We start from the raw sequence: 16,675 nt of genomic DNA, 5'->3' as shown, positions 1-16,675 counted from the left end.
GCTCCGCCTGAAGAGGGCGGTTTCCATGTCAATATAAAAATTTAACCAATCACTTTGAATCACAGAGCAGAAAGACCGCCCACAAATACCACAGCTCTGCCGCATACGCCCTGCCAACCAATCACAATGTAGGAGGCGGAGCCTATCGTAATACGGGTGGGAGGAGATCCTACATTCACATGACGAAGTTTTGCTTTTCCTGCACAAAAAAGGCGAAAACTAGTATTTTTAAAAGTAGAAATCTTACACCGATATCGCAGCCGCTTTAAAAACAGTTGGAATTTTAAGATATTTTTTTCCTGACACATTCAAGCTATGCAATTGTTTCTGCTTTCTTTATTAAGTTGTAATCAATTTCATGTTATTTATTTATTTACTCCTTCGCCTTTCCATTCCAATCTATATATTTATAATCTTTTTAGATTTTAAAGCACATTTGTTAGATTTTAATTGTGCTCTATAATTGTGTTCTATAAATAAGTATTACTATTCGTTTTAATCAATCAATAAATCAATTACTTCTACTTTCTAAAAAATTGACTGCGACAGAAAACAAAAGCTTCAGAAACAAAGCTACACGGACATAGAGTTAACACAACAAACATCTCACAGGACCGTGACGAGGATGAATCCCAGCCCTTGGAGCTGTGTGGCAGTGATGCTACCTGCAATGCTGCCTTGCCACCCAATTCATTCATTATCTGTAAGCGCCTATCCAATTCAGGGTCGCGGTGGGTCCAGAGCCTACCTGGAATCATTGGGCGCAAGGCGGGAATACACCCTGGAGGGGGCGCCAGTCCTTCACAGGGCAACACAGACACACACACATTCACTTTTGAGTCGCCAATCCACCTACCAACGTGTGTTTTTGGACTGTGGGAGGAAACCCGAGCACCCGGAGGAAACCCACACGGACACGGGGAGAACACACTAACTGCTCACAGACAGTCACCTGGAGCGGGAATCGAACCCACAACCTCCAGGCCCCTGGAGCTGTGTGACGCTACCTTATTAATGACAAGTTTTCATTTTCTATTCCAAGTGCATTTGACCTTTTTAAGATTGTTTAATTCCACGTTTTGATATAATTTGTAAATACAAACACCCTGGACACAAAATAGTCACCTTACATGTGGGAGTTACTTAAGGCTCCTGCAGGTGCCACTGCACAAGGTTGATCGGACTATAAATACCTGCGGATGTGACTGGATTCATAGACTGAGAAGAGGTTGGTGTGCAGTAAATACTGGACAACCACTGACGTGCAGACTGACCAATTAAATGTTTACAGAGAAGGTCATCGACCAATAACGGTAGATCTACAGTCAGACCGTCCAATCAGAAGATATTTGGCTACTTCACCACGCCCTCTTCTCACTCAAGCGAACCAATCGGAGTAGGGGAGCGGGACTAGTTTGTGAACGAAACGCTTCTAGAAATTCTATGTTAATTTCTAGAAAAACAAAATGCCGGACGTTTGTGAAATTTTTTTAAGTCTAAAATAGAGGACATGTCCGGGTATAAGAGGACGCCTGGTCACCCTATTTAATCTCTTTTGAATGAAAAACCTTTTGCTTCCAATTTCAGAAAGCACACTCACCTTGGATCTGCATGGGCTTAGTATGCCAAGGCCTCGAGGCTAGTGAAGCAAGCTTGAGGCTGGAGGGTCACTGGTTCAGTTCCTGGGACCATCAAGGAAAAAAATATTTTATAGCTGAAGTGCCCTTGAGCAAGGCACCTAACCCCCAAACCGCTCCCGTGTGAAGAATTGCTCACTAGTGTGTGTTTGTGTGTTCACTGGCACAGATGGGTCAAATGCAGAGAATTAATTTCCCTAAAGGGATCTATAAAAGTGTTATTTTTTTCATACCATAAACAAATGGGACAGAGTGGCACACAATAGGCCTTAGCTAATTTATGCTCACAAATTTGTCCAGGGGTAGGTAAATGGTGTCCATGTGGGTTTCCTTCGGGTGCTCCTGTTTCATCCCATGGTCCAAAAACACACGTTGGTAGGTGGATTGGCAAATGTGTGTGTGCGTTGCTAAGTGAAAGATTGGTGCACACTCCAAGGTGTGTTCCTGCCTTGCGCTCAATGATTCTGTGTAGGCTCAGGACCCACCACATCCCTGAACTGCATAAGCAGTTACAGTGTATGAAATTTGCCTAGTTACAGTGGATGAAGAAACACAAATATTGCCCTGTTCCTGACTGTAGATGTGTTATCTGTTCAAATGACTCTCATTTCTACCTGTATGTCAATAATGCTGGCCATTATGTTTATCGTAGACCTCAGCTACGAAGCTTTCAGTGAGGACTGCATTCATAGTGAGGTTTTGTGATGTTTTTAGGGTGTTTTATTTATACAACCAGTATAAGGGCGTTATATATTTATACAACCAGGTTTTGCCCTATGCCTATCACCTTACATTCCTATCCATGAAAATGTTCGCGTTCACTGGGCTGTCAATGTTGCTGATTGGCAAGACGATCATTCAGGAACATTCACAGATCTGGACTGCCCTTCAAAATCCCCCAATTTTAATCCTCTTGGGCTACCTGGAACAAGTAAAACAGCAGACAAGGCATCCACAAAATCTGGCCAAACGGTGCATTTCTTTGATGCAAGGGTAGTTGAGCAATTGTGTTGCCTACATCCAGAAACGTCTCCAGTCCATGCCAAATCAAATCACAAATGTTGTACTCGTGGAGTAATCACATGCATTTTAGTCACTGGTGACTAATTTTTGGCCTGTGCGCTTATTTTTAATCATTGCTCAATCAGTTTTGTACATATCACCTCTTTTCACACAGATTAGTGTAAAGATTGTTTTGAGTTCATTATAAAACCTTAAACTCTCCATGTATGAAAGTATATGCTTCACCTTCCTAAGCTACATTTCTGCATGTTTCAGTTCCAACCCAAATCCTAATCAAAACCTCCTGCATAGTCGTAGCAGGTGACTGGAGCAGGTGAGCTGTAGTAAATCTAGAGGTGAACTCTGCTGAAGAGCCGGCTTCCAGACGCAGAACTGCTGCCCACATAAATTACTGTTAATGACATGTCTAATGTGACTAACCTCTGATTTAAATCTGTCTGATTTAAAACACTGTTACCATTACACAGAGAGGACTTCATCCAATGAGTTTTACAATGTACCCTATTACTTTACAATTTTAAATCCATCCAGGTGGTTCTGTACAGATGGGTAATTCAGCTGAGTCATTGTTTGCAGGCTAAATTCATTTAAGGTTATGAAAAAAACAATTATGCCACCACTACTTAATCCTTGTTTTTACTCTTTACTCATAAAGAAATACCATTCTTATTCAAGATCTTTTAAACACCCCCCCCCCCCACTCTGAACAAAAGATGGAGAACAATTACCTTTATTCATAATGTACAATAAACCAGTGTAATTTTTCAGTTATGAAGATGACAACAATTGAAAGAAATATAATGAACTGTGAATCTGTATCATTTATACAGTACCAACCTCAGAGCTGATTATCTTCGGACAAAAAGGAAATCAATGGTGAGACGTGATTTTTCAGAAACAAAACAAAATCAGTGACATCTTCCAAACAGGTCATTTTCCTAGGCCTGACATTGCACTGATAACCCTATGACACTTCTCCATTACTTTAAGGAAGAGGAGAAAAAAGACATCAACTTTAGCACCTTTAGTTTCCTGCTCCACAATCATGACCCAAAGCTCCAGTAACTGACCAGAAATGGCTTCTGTGTTCTTAATTCACGGAGATATTTTCTTCTACTCAGAATGCCACACCATTCAAATTTGATTTGTATTTCTACTCTGCGACTCCTTTTACTGTGCTATCCTTCTGACTCCCCTTTACCTACTCCAAGAAAACCACTGAATGAGATTCATGATACAGCTCATCATATCAGGCTAACCGTTTTCAATGCTGAAATCGTCAAGCGTGATGTCCACCTCCAACCATTCACAGTGAGCCTCTAAAGTGCTGCTGCCGACAGACAGAAGTTAAATCCAAATAAGAGCTCTAAAACCTCAAATAAAATCAGCTCATACCAAGTAGATTAAGTTGGTTTATAACAATAAATAAATACCTGTGTACTGAAAGTGTATGTATAGGTTTTCGTTACAGTCGGTCTTACTGTGCCAGTGAAAAATACATAATTGTGTAAATGGCATTATGGTGTACAACACTGCAAAACATGAATTAAACAGGTTACTGTGCTGAAAATGGATATATATTAAAAAGAAATCCAATCGGGTGAACCTTATGAATAGTACATCAAGGATAAATGGTCACCAGTCATTAGCATAATATGATTCAATTTATAAACGTTGTGATTTTGCTATTAGAGATTCATATCTAGTCCAGCTCCAGTCTTGATCCTATGTAGAAAGGAGACACAAATAAAAGATAACACAGCATTAAAAGATACAGTTCTCCAATGCCATGTTCACGTGCTTTTATTACTGATCCATACAAACAAAGTGGTTTCTTCCACATCATAGCACAGTGTAACCTCTTGTGTGGGCACTTGACATACACTGAATTTCTGTTGGAACTACACTATGCCTTTCTACACTAATGTTGAATGCACCTACTGTTTACAGCAGCAGATAAACAACAGCATCATCTTTACTGAGTTACACACCACCATTTTCAGTCATATTACTGATATATAATGGTCTGATTGACTTATGTATTAGCTTATTACTGATTGTACTTCAGTCTCTTATAAGCATAGAAACTATGCTTTAATGTGAATATATCACACACATTCAATCTATAAACTCAGATTTATTAATATTAATAAATATTAGATATATTAATAAAACACTGATGTTAATAATATTAATAAAACTATGAAGTATAAATATTTAATATGCTGCACTCACCATTATACTCTCTGATTTCTCCTCAGTTGTCTCTTGCAGCAGGCTTGTAAGCTGGCTTAAGTACTTCTGGTTCTCCTCCAGTAGATGATTGACAGTTTCACTAAAAAGTAAATTGATTCCATGAATGGTGGCCAAAACCACAAAGCCATATGTATATTACCTGAAGCCTGCTGTTGGAGCTTTACCTGTCGTGTGTGGCCTGCAGGGACATGGGCAGGCGTGGTGAACAGGAGGGCTGAGAATGAGACCAAGCTGAGAAAGAAGAGGAAATGTCTGTGCCGTGACCTCGAGTGGTATTCTGGGCCTGGAAGCATACATTGATTTCCACTTATGAAGCAGTCCATCATAAATGATATTAATCTACTTAATGTCTTGGTTATTCATCAGTGAAACAACAATCAAATGTGTCCTACTCACACAAGCAATCTTCAGTAAGTGCCAGAACTCCCTCTGTCTCTTCATCTGCATTTGCATGACAGTGCCATCTGCTTCCTTGATGTTCTCTAGGGTTTTCTCAATCTTGGGAAATAAGTCGATAATCTTCTGTTTGCTTAGCAGAATTTTGCTGTCAAAAAAGAAAGAAAAAAAACGACCACAAGTTGTTAAAATGTATATAAAGTTTATCTAAAGTTACTCTAAACACTGACATTATCTAAAGTTTTAATTAAACTTTGGACAAAATTACAGGAGTATTTGTGGGATTAACGTAATTTTCCCCAAGATTTGAAGATTCTGAGTGAGTTCAGCTTGTCATATCTGTTCAATGCACTCTATTGTGTTTGTTACACAATATATAGAAGGACACTGCACTAACTCTGACCATTATTAAAAACTATAATTCTAGTATTATTATTGTTTCCCTAAGGAGCCTACTGCAAAGACTAAATACAGCAGCTATAATATTAATACGACCTGCAAGACTGAATATAAGCCCATAAAAGGTCCAGTATTTTTAGTAATCTTCAAGCCACCAGGGATTGACAGTCTGGTTTAGAAACCAAGATGATACGACTGTCAATGCTTGTTAGCAACTCAATGTTTGTTAACAATGAAAAGTAATATATGACTATATATGAATGACTATGTAGGATATTATTTGTATTGAACCATAGTTAGTTGCAAACGTGCAATGTGACTGGCTGGGAGACATTCCAGGAGTTGCCAATACCGCACAATAATGGCACTCCAATCAAAGCTCTTCTAGTATTACTCTGCAAAATTTGCGTAACCTAGAAACGACCCCAGCGCTGTCGCCACCATGTATTATTTCCTAAGTAAACTGCAATGCTGATTGGCTTTACGTGATGGATTTTTAATACTCAAAAGAGCTTATGTTCTAAACACCAGTGAGAGAAGTACTTATTAGTAACAGAAACATAGCATTCTGGTTAAGGTCACATGAATTTCAATGCAGTGGTTCAAAAACTTTACCTGAGATGTGCATAGAGATCCTTCAGTACTCTGTCTTGATTCTGAACAGTTTGGACAATGACTTTTACCATCTCAGAACTGTCACTGTAGCCATGCTGAGGATCATTCACTGTGGAGGACAGGTATAAGCAGATCAATCCTAACTTAGTTAACTTTCTCTTCCAGTTTTCATAATCCTCTTGCATAATGAGAAGCAGATGATTAATTCTCTAATCACCGATTCAAGGATAATAGTAAAACGGATGGTGAGGTAAAGCTGTGCTTACTTTTGCATTTTGCCTTCAGTTGTTTGTAGAGCTCAATAGCTTTTTCCTCACTGCAATACAATCAAATGCAAAGCAGTTTAATTGAACCAAGTTTACAAAAGCGATGCAAGTTTAAAGAGGAATAACACAAGCAAATATTTACAGTTGCTCCATGACATCTCCTTGTCGCCGGGCATATGGGCTTCTCTGAAGTTCAACAATCTCTGAATGCAAAGCCATAATCTCTTCATCTAGGTGGCCAACCTCTGCAACCTTTAAATATCCGGAGAAAAAAGACCACTTAACAATTATTCTATAATACAACCAGTCAGTACTTCTACTAAAACTCCAAAGAACGTCAATGTGCATAATCCCTAAAGTAAAATCTCAGGAAAATTCAGATCTGAGTGAGTTGTAAGAATTTAAGACCAAGTTTGTTGTCATACCTGCACAAAGGCAGCAGCCTTTTCTTCATTGTCTTGCCAAGCCTTCAACATCTTTTCAGAGGCTACAGGAAATAAATAATAATTTATAGAAAATGTTATATACCCAACAAATGCACCAGTCCATATAAAAAAATGTAACTGAAACGATCCGTGTAGAAACGTACATATTCCATACTGCATCTGATCACTGTACTTCTCCAGGTCATATTGGATACTACTCTTAAAGAAGTCCAGCTTTGCTTTCAACTGCTGAGAACATGAGAACATCAGGTTCTTGTATCTGGTGAGGTTTGTGTTGTACCGAAGAAGGCTCAACCTATAAAATGGCAATAAGGGGTAAGAACTGTAGTGAAAAGTCAGATTACAAAAGACTGAAGAGTAGTCTGTGTGTATAAATCTCCTGTGGATCACATTTATTTATAAACGGACATACATGGCAGCTCTTTGGCCTTGGAAAAGGCGGCTGTAGTCCTCTCTAAGGCCACAGACGTAGCTGACTGCCTCACCCCAAACCTTCTTAAGTGCACTCAAGGGGAGCTGAGTCTTCGTTTCACGAACTAAAAAAAATGGAAATGAAGAATATGTGAAGTGCCTGTATGACACAGCCTAGACAAGTTACTGTCTTCCTGCATATGAAAATACACCCTAATATATAGTGTTCAGAAGTGTGGAGAGTAGTTGAAGACAACTCTATTAAACATAAGTTAATATTCTATAAATTTTGAAATAGAAAGCTGTAAAATATTTGTGATTAACACATTTTAGTTTACTCTAATGCCTCAATGATTAAACAACCATTTCTAATAAATGCATGATTAAAAAACAAACTATGTCAATAGTAAATGCTTATAAAATATTTTTCCCCATTTCTCCATGATTTCACCTTCTCAAACTATTTAAAATAATTTTGGTGTCTAGTTTATACATTTTACTGCTCACTGTACAAGTTACTACTGAAATACATATAATATAATATGACTGCAAAAATAAATAAAGAAAAAAAATTAAAAACAGCAGCTTAGAAAATATGTCAAATATTGACACTGGAGGGAAGGGGATAATTCAGAGTTTTGCTTCTGAACACTATATGCCTTATTCCAAGATCTCCATGCCAAACTCCTATGTGATTTAATTAAATTTGGAGTATGGCTGGGAATGGAACTGTCTTAATAATTTGAACCAAATTCCTATGAATATAAAAGTATGAAATGTAAATAATTGTGGCAATCCTCACCAATAAAGTTGACACTCTCTGGTAGCGGCCTGGCAGTGAAGGGTCCAGAGTACTTAGTTAGGCTCTTGTCAAAAAGATACACTATATAGCTGTCCCATCCTCTCTGACGACCCAAGAAGAGTTTACAAAAAAACAAAAAAAACAAAGCAGTGGGTCAGTTATGTGGGTCAGACAATTTTTTTTTAATTAAGGATAAATTACACACGACTCTTCTCTTACAACTCCATCCAAGACGCACTGTACTGCAGGTTTCCTTGGGTCCAGCATGACTCCTGTCTCCTGCAGAAGCTCTTGATTCAGATGTTCGATTTTTGTCTCAACCTCAATCCTCTGCTGAAGAGAGTGGAGGCCCTCCTCAGGGTTCAGCAGGAAAGAGTGAACCTGAGTTGTGGTCATGTTCAGAATGTGCACAACCTACAAAAAAACAGAATATGCATCAGATTTTATGGATCTCTGCCAGGGTTGCATGATAATTCAGGTTTTTGTATAAAATAGTTGGGGATGAGTGTACAGAGTAATGGAGGGTTTGGTAGAGAGGTGAAGAGGAGAGTGCAGGCAGGGTGGAATGGGTGGTGTAGAGTGATTTGTGATAGACAGGTATTGGCCACAGTAAATGGGAAAATTTATAAGACAGTAGTGAGACCTGCTATGTTGCATGGCCTGGAGACTGTGCAAGGAGACAGCGAGGTGAGATGGAGACCGGAGTGGGAGCTTGAGGTGACAGAAAAGAAGATGCTGTAGGTTTTCATTAGGAGTGTCGAGGATGGATAGAAGTAAGAACGAGTTGATTAGGGGAACAGCGAGGGTAGGGTGTTTTGGGGACAAAGTTAGGGAGGTGAGATTAAGATGGATGAAAGTTATATTGGAAAAAGAGCACTGAAAATGGAACCATCAGGCAGAAAGAAGAGAGAAAGACCAAATAGGAGGTTTAAGCCAAAAGAAAAATATAAAATACTGTGTTTTTAGTGGTGACAAAAACCTTCATGTTCAGTATCTGATCAAGAAGTGCAAAACACTGTGGCTGTTTTGTGTCAGGGTTCACACTGCCTCCCCTCTGCACTGGGTCCCACTTCAGCATTAACTGTAGCAAACTCTCCAATGGCTCCAGCAGTGTCCTAAAGGTGAAAAAATATTTAAAGAGGACTTTATAATTTATTACAAACTGATTTACGCTTATCACAACCCGCCACTGAAAGCTGTTCATCTGTTTCAACACTTAATTTTGTTTTTCTTGTTACCTGCTGAGATTATTGGGATAAGGAAGATGAGTGCTGAATCTGACTTCTCCATTCATATCCTCTACAGCCATGATGTCTTTTGGGCCTTTGTTTCGAACCTTACTCGTCCTACACAACAAAGTTTTATCAGACAAAATACAAAGTTTGTAAATGGTCATGCATTGGTAAAATTAGAATATAATGGATTTAACAGTAATGTTGTATCATTCAACAGTTTCTGTTACTAGCTAGATTACTAATCAACAATCAAAAATACATTCAAAATCTGGATATGATTTAAGGTCATAAAGAAAATATTTCACAAGAAATAGAACAGCATTAAAGGGAAACAAGATGAAATACAATTACACCAGATATGCTCAAGCCCATTTTTTGTTGCTGCTGGAACATGTGGTTGTGCAAATTTGGAATTTCTCAAGAGACCACAACAATGCTGCTCTTTGCAAAGCAAAGTTTTTCCAAAAATGAGTATGACTTTGGCACAAAAATCTAAATGACTGTAGCACATCCTGTGATGAAACTTAATGGAGAAAAACTGTGATTTCAGTATTCAAATATTGAGAGATGAAAAGTTTAACTGGGTAATAGAGCACTGGTGTGCTCTCACTATCAATCTAGGTAGTAAGAGTATTCAGTCACCTATGCAAATCTGTGAAGTTCCAGACTACATACAAATATCTCAATCTACCTGGGGATTAAACATATCACAAGCCACCAAATAAAATAACAACTGCTGTCTGTCACGTCAATTCAATTTTATTCCCAAAAGTAGAAACATTCACTATACGATTTCTCCACAGATCCAACCGCATGTACACATATAACTCTGCAAAGCAATGTGTTGCATTTATTTAAAAAAAAAAATTAACTTATTTCTTGCATAAGTGGATTTCAGAAGTACAAACACAGGAAGTCTGAAATTGTTGTTAAGTATTGAATTATCTGAGGCAGTACAGAGAATCACTAAATATTGGAGAAAGACAAAGAATAGAAGAATTATTTGGACTAATTAATTCCCCAAACTGGAACTGTTAAACAAATAATTATTTGCAGTTGCCACAGAACATACCACTGCACAGGCTGTAGGTTGTGTAGAAAAGGACGAAACCCACAGCTACACTCAAAGACCATTGTGCCGAAGCTCCAGTAGTCCACAGTGACTGTGTACGGCTTGCTCTCAAACAGCTCTGGGGCCTAAAGTACAGACAATGGTTAATACAGTAGTTCTCCATATTCCTCACCTTTTACAAATGGCAACCTATAACAAAACAGCAAGTGTGGCGCATTCATGAAGTACATTCAGGTTACAGATTTAAATAAGCTTGTCTAATTGGGAACAGAACTGACATTGAAAGTACTGTAGACTACTTAAACACTGAAAGTATCTGTTTCTCACTGTAGTTTCTGAATGCTGAATTCTTAACATCACTCTCAATTCTTCTATTTAAAACTATTCAGTCACAAGACTCACCAGATACTGAAGCGTGCCCACAAATGAAGTGCAAAGGCTCCCTTGATCTAAATCTTTGGCGTAGCCCAGGTCAATGATCTTGTGGACCAGCTAAACATACAAAAGTCTAAAGTTAAGAATGTTTTACAAGAATATTTGCAGAAGGGTTTGTACATTTTGTAAAATGCAATAAAAAGGTTAATTTTTGATTCATACATTCTCTTGAAACTGACAAATTACAAAGAAAACGTTCAATGTTTTCACTGAGAAACTGGATTGTGTTTTGTTAATTTAAAGAATTTGAGTTTGATGCCTGCAACACACTCCAAAACATTGGGGCAAGGGCAAAATGAAACTGAAAAAGATTACAGAAAAATCATGTCACCATGCCAAACTTCATTTGAGAATTTTCAAGCAGTTCAAACAGAACATGTTTCAGTGCATGATTACAAAGAACTTAATTATCTTATCTTCCATCCTTCATGTTATGAAATGGTTCAGGAAATCTGGAGATATACCAGTCACGAAATGTTGAACAAGTGTCATGATACAGTGATAAATATGGCCACACGGACTTGTGGGTACTTCAAAGAAACTGTTGTCACTTAATAAAGTCCACCACTGCGTCACGAAATGCAACCTGAAACTTTACTGCTCAAGGAGAAAGAACACTTCAATTATATGCTGAAATTCTAAAATACTCTCAGATGATCCAAAAGACAGCAGAAATATGGACTGTTGTCAGAGGCCATTTTTTAGCTTCTTTTCATAAAAAATATAATGTTGTGTTTTCTGTGCTAATAATGAAAGGGCCATCAAGACTGCTATAAGATCAAGTCGATATCTCTCATGATACACGGGGTGCATAAGTGACTTTAACATGGGTGACTTGCATATATGCTTATAGGTGAGAACTTTTCATGAATTTGGAGGTAAGCATTGGATTTTTAAAGAAACATATGCTTCCATTAAGACAATGCAAGGCCTCATTCTGTACATGCTACAACAACATGGCTTCGTAGACACAGATTGCATGTGCTTGACTAACCTGCCTGCAGTTCAAATCTGTGTCTTGTCAAAAAGAGCAGAATCAGGCAATAGCTACCACAGAGCATCTAGCAGCTAAAAAAACAACACCTGTAACAAGCCAGAATGGGCAAAAATTCCACTTGCCAAACTTTAAAACTTTAACAATTGGTGTCCTCTGTTCCCAAATGCTTAAATAATGTAGTTAAAAGAAAAGGTGATGTAGCTAATCAGTAAAAAGCCATATGTCCCAGGTTTTTTGTTGGTGTGTCCATACATTTTTAAATGGGTCTATATGTACAAAAATGATAAATTGGAACTTATAATATATAATATAATCCAGTTGTTCAGTTTTTAAAATAATTTATATGTGCATTTGTCAGTTAAATAAGCTTCAATGTAATTAACAAGTAAGAAATTCTAGTCTTTATTGCATTATAGAAACTGTCATAACTATTTTGGAAATGGGATTTGTAATAGAAAAAAAAAAATACACTTTGTAACATACAAATATATTAAGGGTACCTTTCCGCTAATGTCTTGAAGTACAATATTCTCGGGTTTTAAATCTCTGTGAATGATTTTATTTGCATGAAGATACTGAATTCCTGAACCTGTCAATACAAAAATATGTCATAAACTAGACACTATCATAAAAACATCAAATTGACAAATGAGATACAAAGTCAGAGATGATACATTACCAACATCATTGAGTAAGGACAGCACCTCACTTTCCTTTAGCCCACAACAATTTTCAGGTTTGCTCAACAACTGCAAAAAGATTAAAAAAAAATATTCAAAAATGTAAAGATAAAGGAAAAAGTAAAACATGTTCCACAGGGCAGATGACTATCACATGGTGTAAGCAGGCAAAGTAAAATGTTTCATGGCACCTTACGAAGATCTCCCCTGGAACAATACTCCATAGCTAAAAGAGGTAAGTCATTCAAAGCAATGTGTTTCATCTCTTCAGGTACGTCCCTTGCTGTCACCACATTGAGGTGGTTCAATCTGAAAAAGAGTTATTTCAAATATTTATTATTGAAATTTGATTCCTGGATTAATAAAGTAAGCAAGCAAATAAAAAAAAGGAATATACTTTTTCATTATCTGAATTTCTCGACTCCATCTGTCTTTGTTCTTTGCATTAAGCTCAAGCCGGCAGAGTTTCACAGCAATTTTTTCAGATATTTCCTATATGTGAAAGACAGTTTTTTTTAAAGCACTACATAAAGTATAGTATATGCTTACAGGATAAACACAAAGCAGACAAATATGAATGACTATAAAAAAAAATACCCAATAGTTTAATGTAATATCACAGGAAGACAGTAGCCAGGTTACTGAATTAACTTGATTAGTCAATAATTAAACTTATGCATGTACACAAACAAAAGATTCCACACCTGATGTTGATAAAGGTATACATGTCCAAAGCCTCCGGTTCCTAGCCTCTCCTTCATTACCCATGGTCCACAAACTTGGGTCTGTTTGAAAGGGGGTTTCTCCATCTAAAAGAACAGTAACTTGGTTAGGACAGTATTTAAGTTATGCCCTATTTCTGAGGAAAACAAGCATGTTTTGGGCGATATTATAAATATAGTAAACTTCACTGCGCCTATTTTAAACTTGTCATTGATTACTGACTCAATCTTGCAATAGAAAGAGGGCAAAATTAGTCCTGTTCAAATGGAATATGTGCAGTGCAAATGTTGAATAAAGGTAACAACAATCATATCTCTTGATCATATTTTAATGTGGCTTCAACTTATATTAATCAAGAAATAGTAAACATTAATATACTGATTGTTGCCACAAATAGGACAGTAACCCTGTGTCTGAGTTTACAACTTAGTTAAGTAGCTATATCAATAAACTCACGTAATCTTACCCTGGTTTGGTTTGTTTTGTTTTTCCACTCTGTTGCTAACTTGAGGGGAGTGACCTCAAGTGATTTCGGCGAGATCTGAAGATATAGGAAAATGTCAGTTTACAGAGGACAACCGTGCTGTCCATTTCATCTTTGCGAATCCTCGAGAAAATTACGCCGTTAAAGCTGAGCTCGGCCGGTCAGCACACACGTAAACAACTCGGTGTGATGCAGCAGTCAATTAGGTAACTACAGCTAGCGGTGGTAGCTAGCTCACAAAAATCAGCCTCATATCAACATTTACCACCAACAGACGTCCAAGCCGCCTCGGACGACGGTGAAAGGAACACCGTGAAATATTTTACGAGTCCAAAATAAAGAACTGCTACACACAGAAAGAGAAAAAATACGCCGTGAACCAGCCCCGACACAAAACTCGTTATTAGCTCTCGAAATCGAAACAAGCTCAGTGCGCAGGCGTCTCACTGGGAGTGGCTCTGAACTGACCTGAGACCAGCTCCTCTCCGCAACACGGACACCATAACCTCTGCCGCAGTGGAACCTGGGATGATCTTAGATCAGTAACTCAAACGTCTACCGCTGATACTCAGTGAAGACATGCTCCCTATAGGATACACCCAACCACATGACGCTGGCATCGCAGGACACGCCCTCTTCATAGAGAAGCCCATATGTGAATGTGTAGTGTACACTAGAGGGCTCTATTGACTTGGTTCTGTGTACACTATTTAGACAATCTTTTCAGATTATCAAATTTACTCCACCCACAATGGGTGTACATTAAATTACTGAATTAACCAATTATAAAGGCTGTCTAAAATTTTGTGGGTCTGTGGTATAGAACAATTATCAATTATCAACAATTATAACAATGTTATTAATTGGACAGGTGGACATCAATGAGCTTTCAATTTGAAGGTAACAACGGTGATTTTGCAGACTACTGCAGAATAAAACATGGGAACACGTTTAATGTTCTTTAATTAACTATAAAGAGAGTTAAATCAGCACTGAGTTGAAAGAACCCTGAGCGCATTAAAGAGTTAATTTAACACGTATTGTTGATTTAATACTGGTGACTTTGCTGTGCATCAAATAATACATACGTTCATCATCAATAATATAAAAATGACCTTTTTGTTTCTAAACATACTGTCTTTTTTGATCAGTTTCACTAACCATAGAGGTGCATTTTGAATTCCACAAATAAATTAATCTTGCTCTGCGTAGTACTTAGCTCCTCCAATGGTCTGGATGATCACAGGAGCACAGGAGTATTGGTTTTGTGGATCATTTTTAGGATTACAGTGAAATGGATGTGGTGGTGGAGAGTTAGTGTGTGTTGCACTGGTACGAGGGGGTCTGACACAGCATTGTGTCTGGACTAACTGTGAAACAACTAAATGTGCGTATGTGGTCAGTAGAGCTGATAAAATGGACAATGACTGTGAAAACAAGGTCATTTTAATGGTTTGGATGATGTATATGGTGTATATTTATTAAAAGTGCTGGTTTGTATTAAATGTAAAGTATTTGTTAATTATATTAATGGGAACAAAGCCTGTTATATGAAATGTTCTAATGCTGTTTTAAGTGCATTTTGCTTCAAAATGAGAATACAGAGTTTCTGTGAGTAATACGTAAACTGACACTAAATTGCAGAAAGAAAGACAAACTAAATTATGTCAAAATACTTTACGTCAGATATTTGATTTGGGCTTGACTGTAGAACATCTACAACAGAACCGTTTTATAGAAAACATTGGTTTTTAAAGTAGCTTAGTTGATGCAAGTGTTTTTTCAGGTTTGAAATAGGAAAGGTTCAGTGCAGAGATGGTCACCACGTAGTTGAAACACACAGTTATTAATATTTTTTTGTTATTTCAAAGTAAAGAAGTTTATTATTGCAAAAAGCCATGGCCTGGTGGTTGGGGAACTGGGCTTGTAACCAGAAGTTTGCCGGTTTCATCCCTTGAGCAAGGCATCTAACCCCCAACTGCTTCCAGAGTGCTGTGCCCCCTCCAGGGTGTGTTCCTGCCTTAAGCCCAATGATTCCGGGTCAGCTCCGGACCCACCGCAACCCTGACCTAGATAAGCGGTTACAGACAACAAATGAATGAATAACTAAACAATATCCTTTTATGCTCTAATTCTAATTGCATAGAACTTCCATCCATCCATCCATTATCTGTAACCGCTTATCCAATTTAGGGTCGCGGGGGGTCCAGAGCCTACCTGGAATCATCGGGCGCAAGGCAGGAATACACCCTGGAGGGGACGCCAGTCCTTCACAGGGCAACACAGACACACACACATTCACTCACACCTACGGACACTTTCGAGTCGCGAATCCACATGCAACATGTGTTTTTGGACTGTGGGAGGAAACCGGAGCACCCGGAGGAAACCCACGCGGACACGGGGAGAACACACCAACTCCTCACAGACAGTCACCCGGAGCGGGAATCGAACCCACAACCTCCAGGTCCCTGGAGCTGTGTGACTGCGACACTACCTGCTGCACCACCGTGCCGCCCTGCATAGAACTTGCTAAACAGAAAAAATGAATTGTTTAGAAGCTAATCTTACACAGTATCATTTCCACTGACAGACAAGAACACTAGACAAGACTAGAATTGGGGTTCTGGTCAGTTATTAAAGTACACGGTGTAGTACATATCAAGTTATTAAGATGACATCAGTAAATTCCAGTGACAATTCAGCTGTAACATCCTCCCACAGTCAAACACCAACTGTGTCAAGCATCAGCCATCCACAGATCAGACCGTGACAGAAAAACAGCGGACACCATTCGC

The 16,675-nt window shown here is 38.3% G+C and overlaps 1 protein-coding gene across 2 annotated transcripts; it reads right to left on the bottom strand.

Annotated features, from left to right (window-relative positions):
* Nucleotides 1-3,332: 3,332 nt before the first annotated feature.
* Nucleotides 3,333-14,475, bottom strand: chuk (component of inhibitor of nuclear factor kappa B kinase complex). 2 transcript variants are annotated; one of them, XM_066678529.1, is made up of 23 exons: nucleotides 14,346-14,475; nucleotides 13,860-13,934; nucleotides 13,375-13,479; nucleotides 13,068-13,162; nucleotides 12,862-12,979; nucleotides 12,670-12,739; nucleotides 12,491-12,579; nucleotides 10,961-11,050; nucleotides 10,559-10,683; nucleotides 9,490-9,597; nucleotides 9,231-9,366; nucleotides 8,471-8,665; nucleotides 8,252-8,354; nucleotides 7,451-7,574; nucleotides 7,182-7,333; nucleotides 7,018-7,079; nucleotides 6,735-6,844; nucleotides 6,593-6,642; nucleotides 6,327-6,435; nucleotides 5,313-5,460; nucleotides 5,081-5,199; nucleotides 4,896-4,995; nucleotides 3,333-4,385 (listed from the first exon to the last, which is right to left on the bottom strand). In XM_066678529.1, exons 3-23 carry the CDS (start codon nucleotides 13,477-13,479, stop codon nucleotides 4,326-4,328), a joined length of 2,268 nt encoding a protein of 755 aa, XP_066534626.1. In that variant the 5' UTR covers nucleotides 13,860-13,934; nucleotides 14,346-14,475; the 3' UTR covers nucleotides 3,333-4,325. The 2 variants fall into 2 exon arrangements, with proteins under 2 accessions (XP_066534626.1, XP_066534625.1); XM_066678528.1 differs by lacking the exon at nucleotides 14,346-14,475 and having other exon boundaries at nucleotides 13,860-14,304.
* Nucleotides 14,476-16,675: the final 2,200 nt, after the last annotated feature.

Source organism: Hoplias malabaricus, chromosome 8 (assembly GCF_029633855.1).
Source record: "Hoplias malabaricus isolate fHopMal1 chromosome 8, fHopMal1.hap1, whole genome shotgun sequence".
Classification (NCBI taxonomy): domain Eukaryota; kingdom Metazoa; phylum Chordata; class Actinopteri; order Characiformes; family Erythrinidae; genus Hoplias; species Hoplias malabaricus.
Note: the sequence above shows the minus strand (reverse complement) of the source record. Positions and strands in the feature narration are given on the sequence as shown.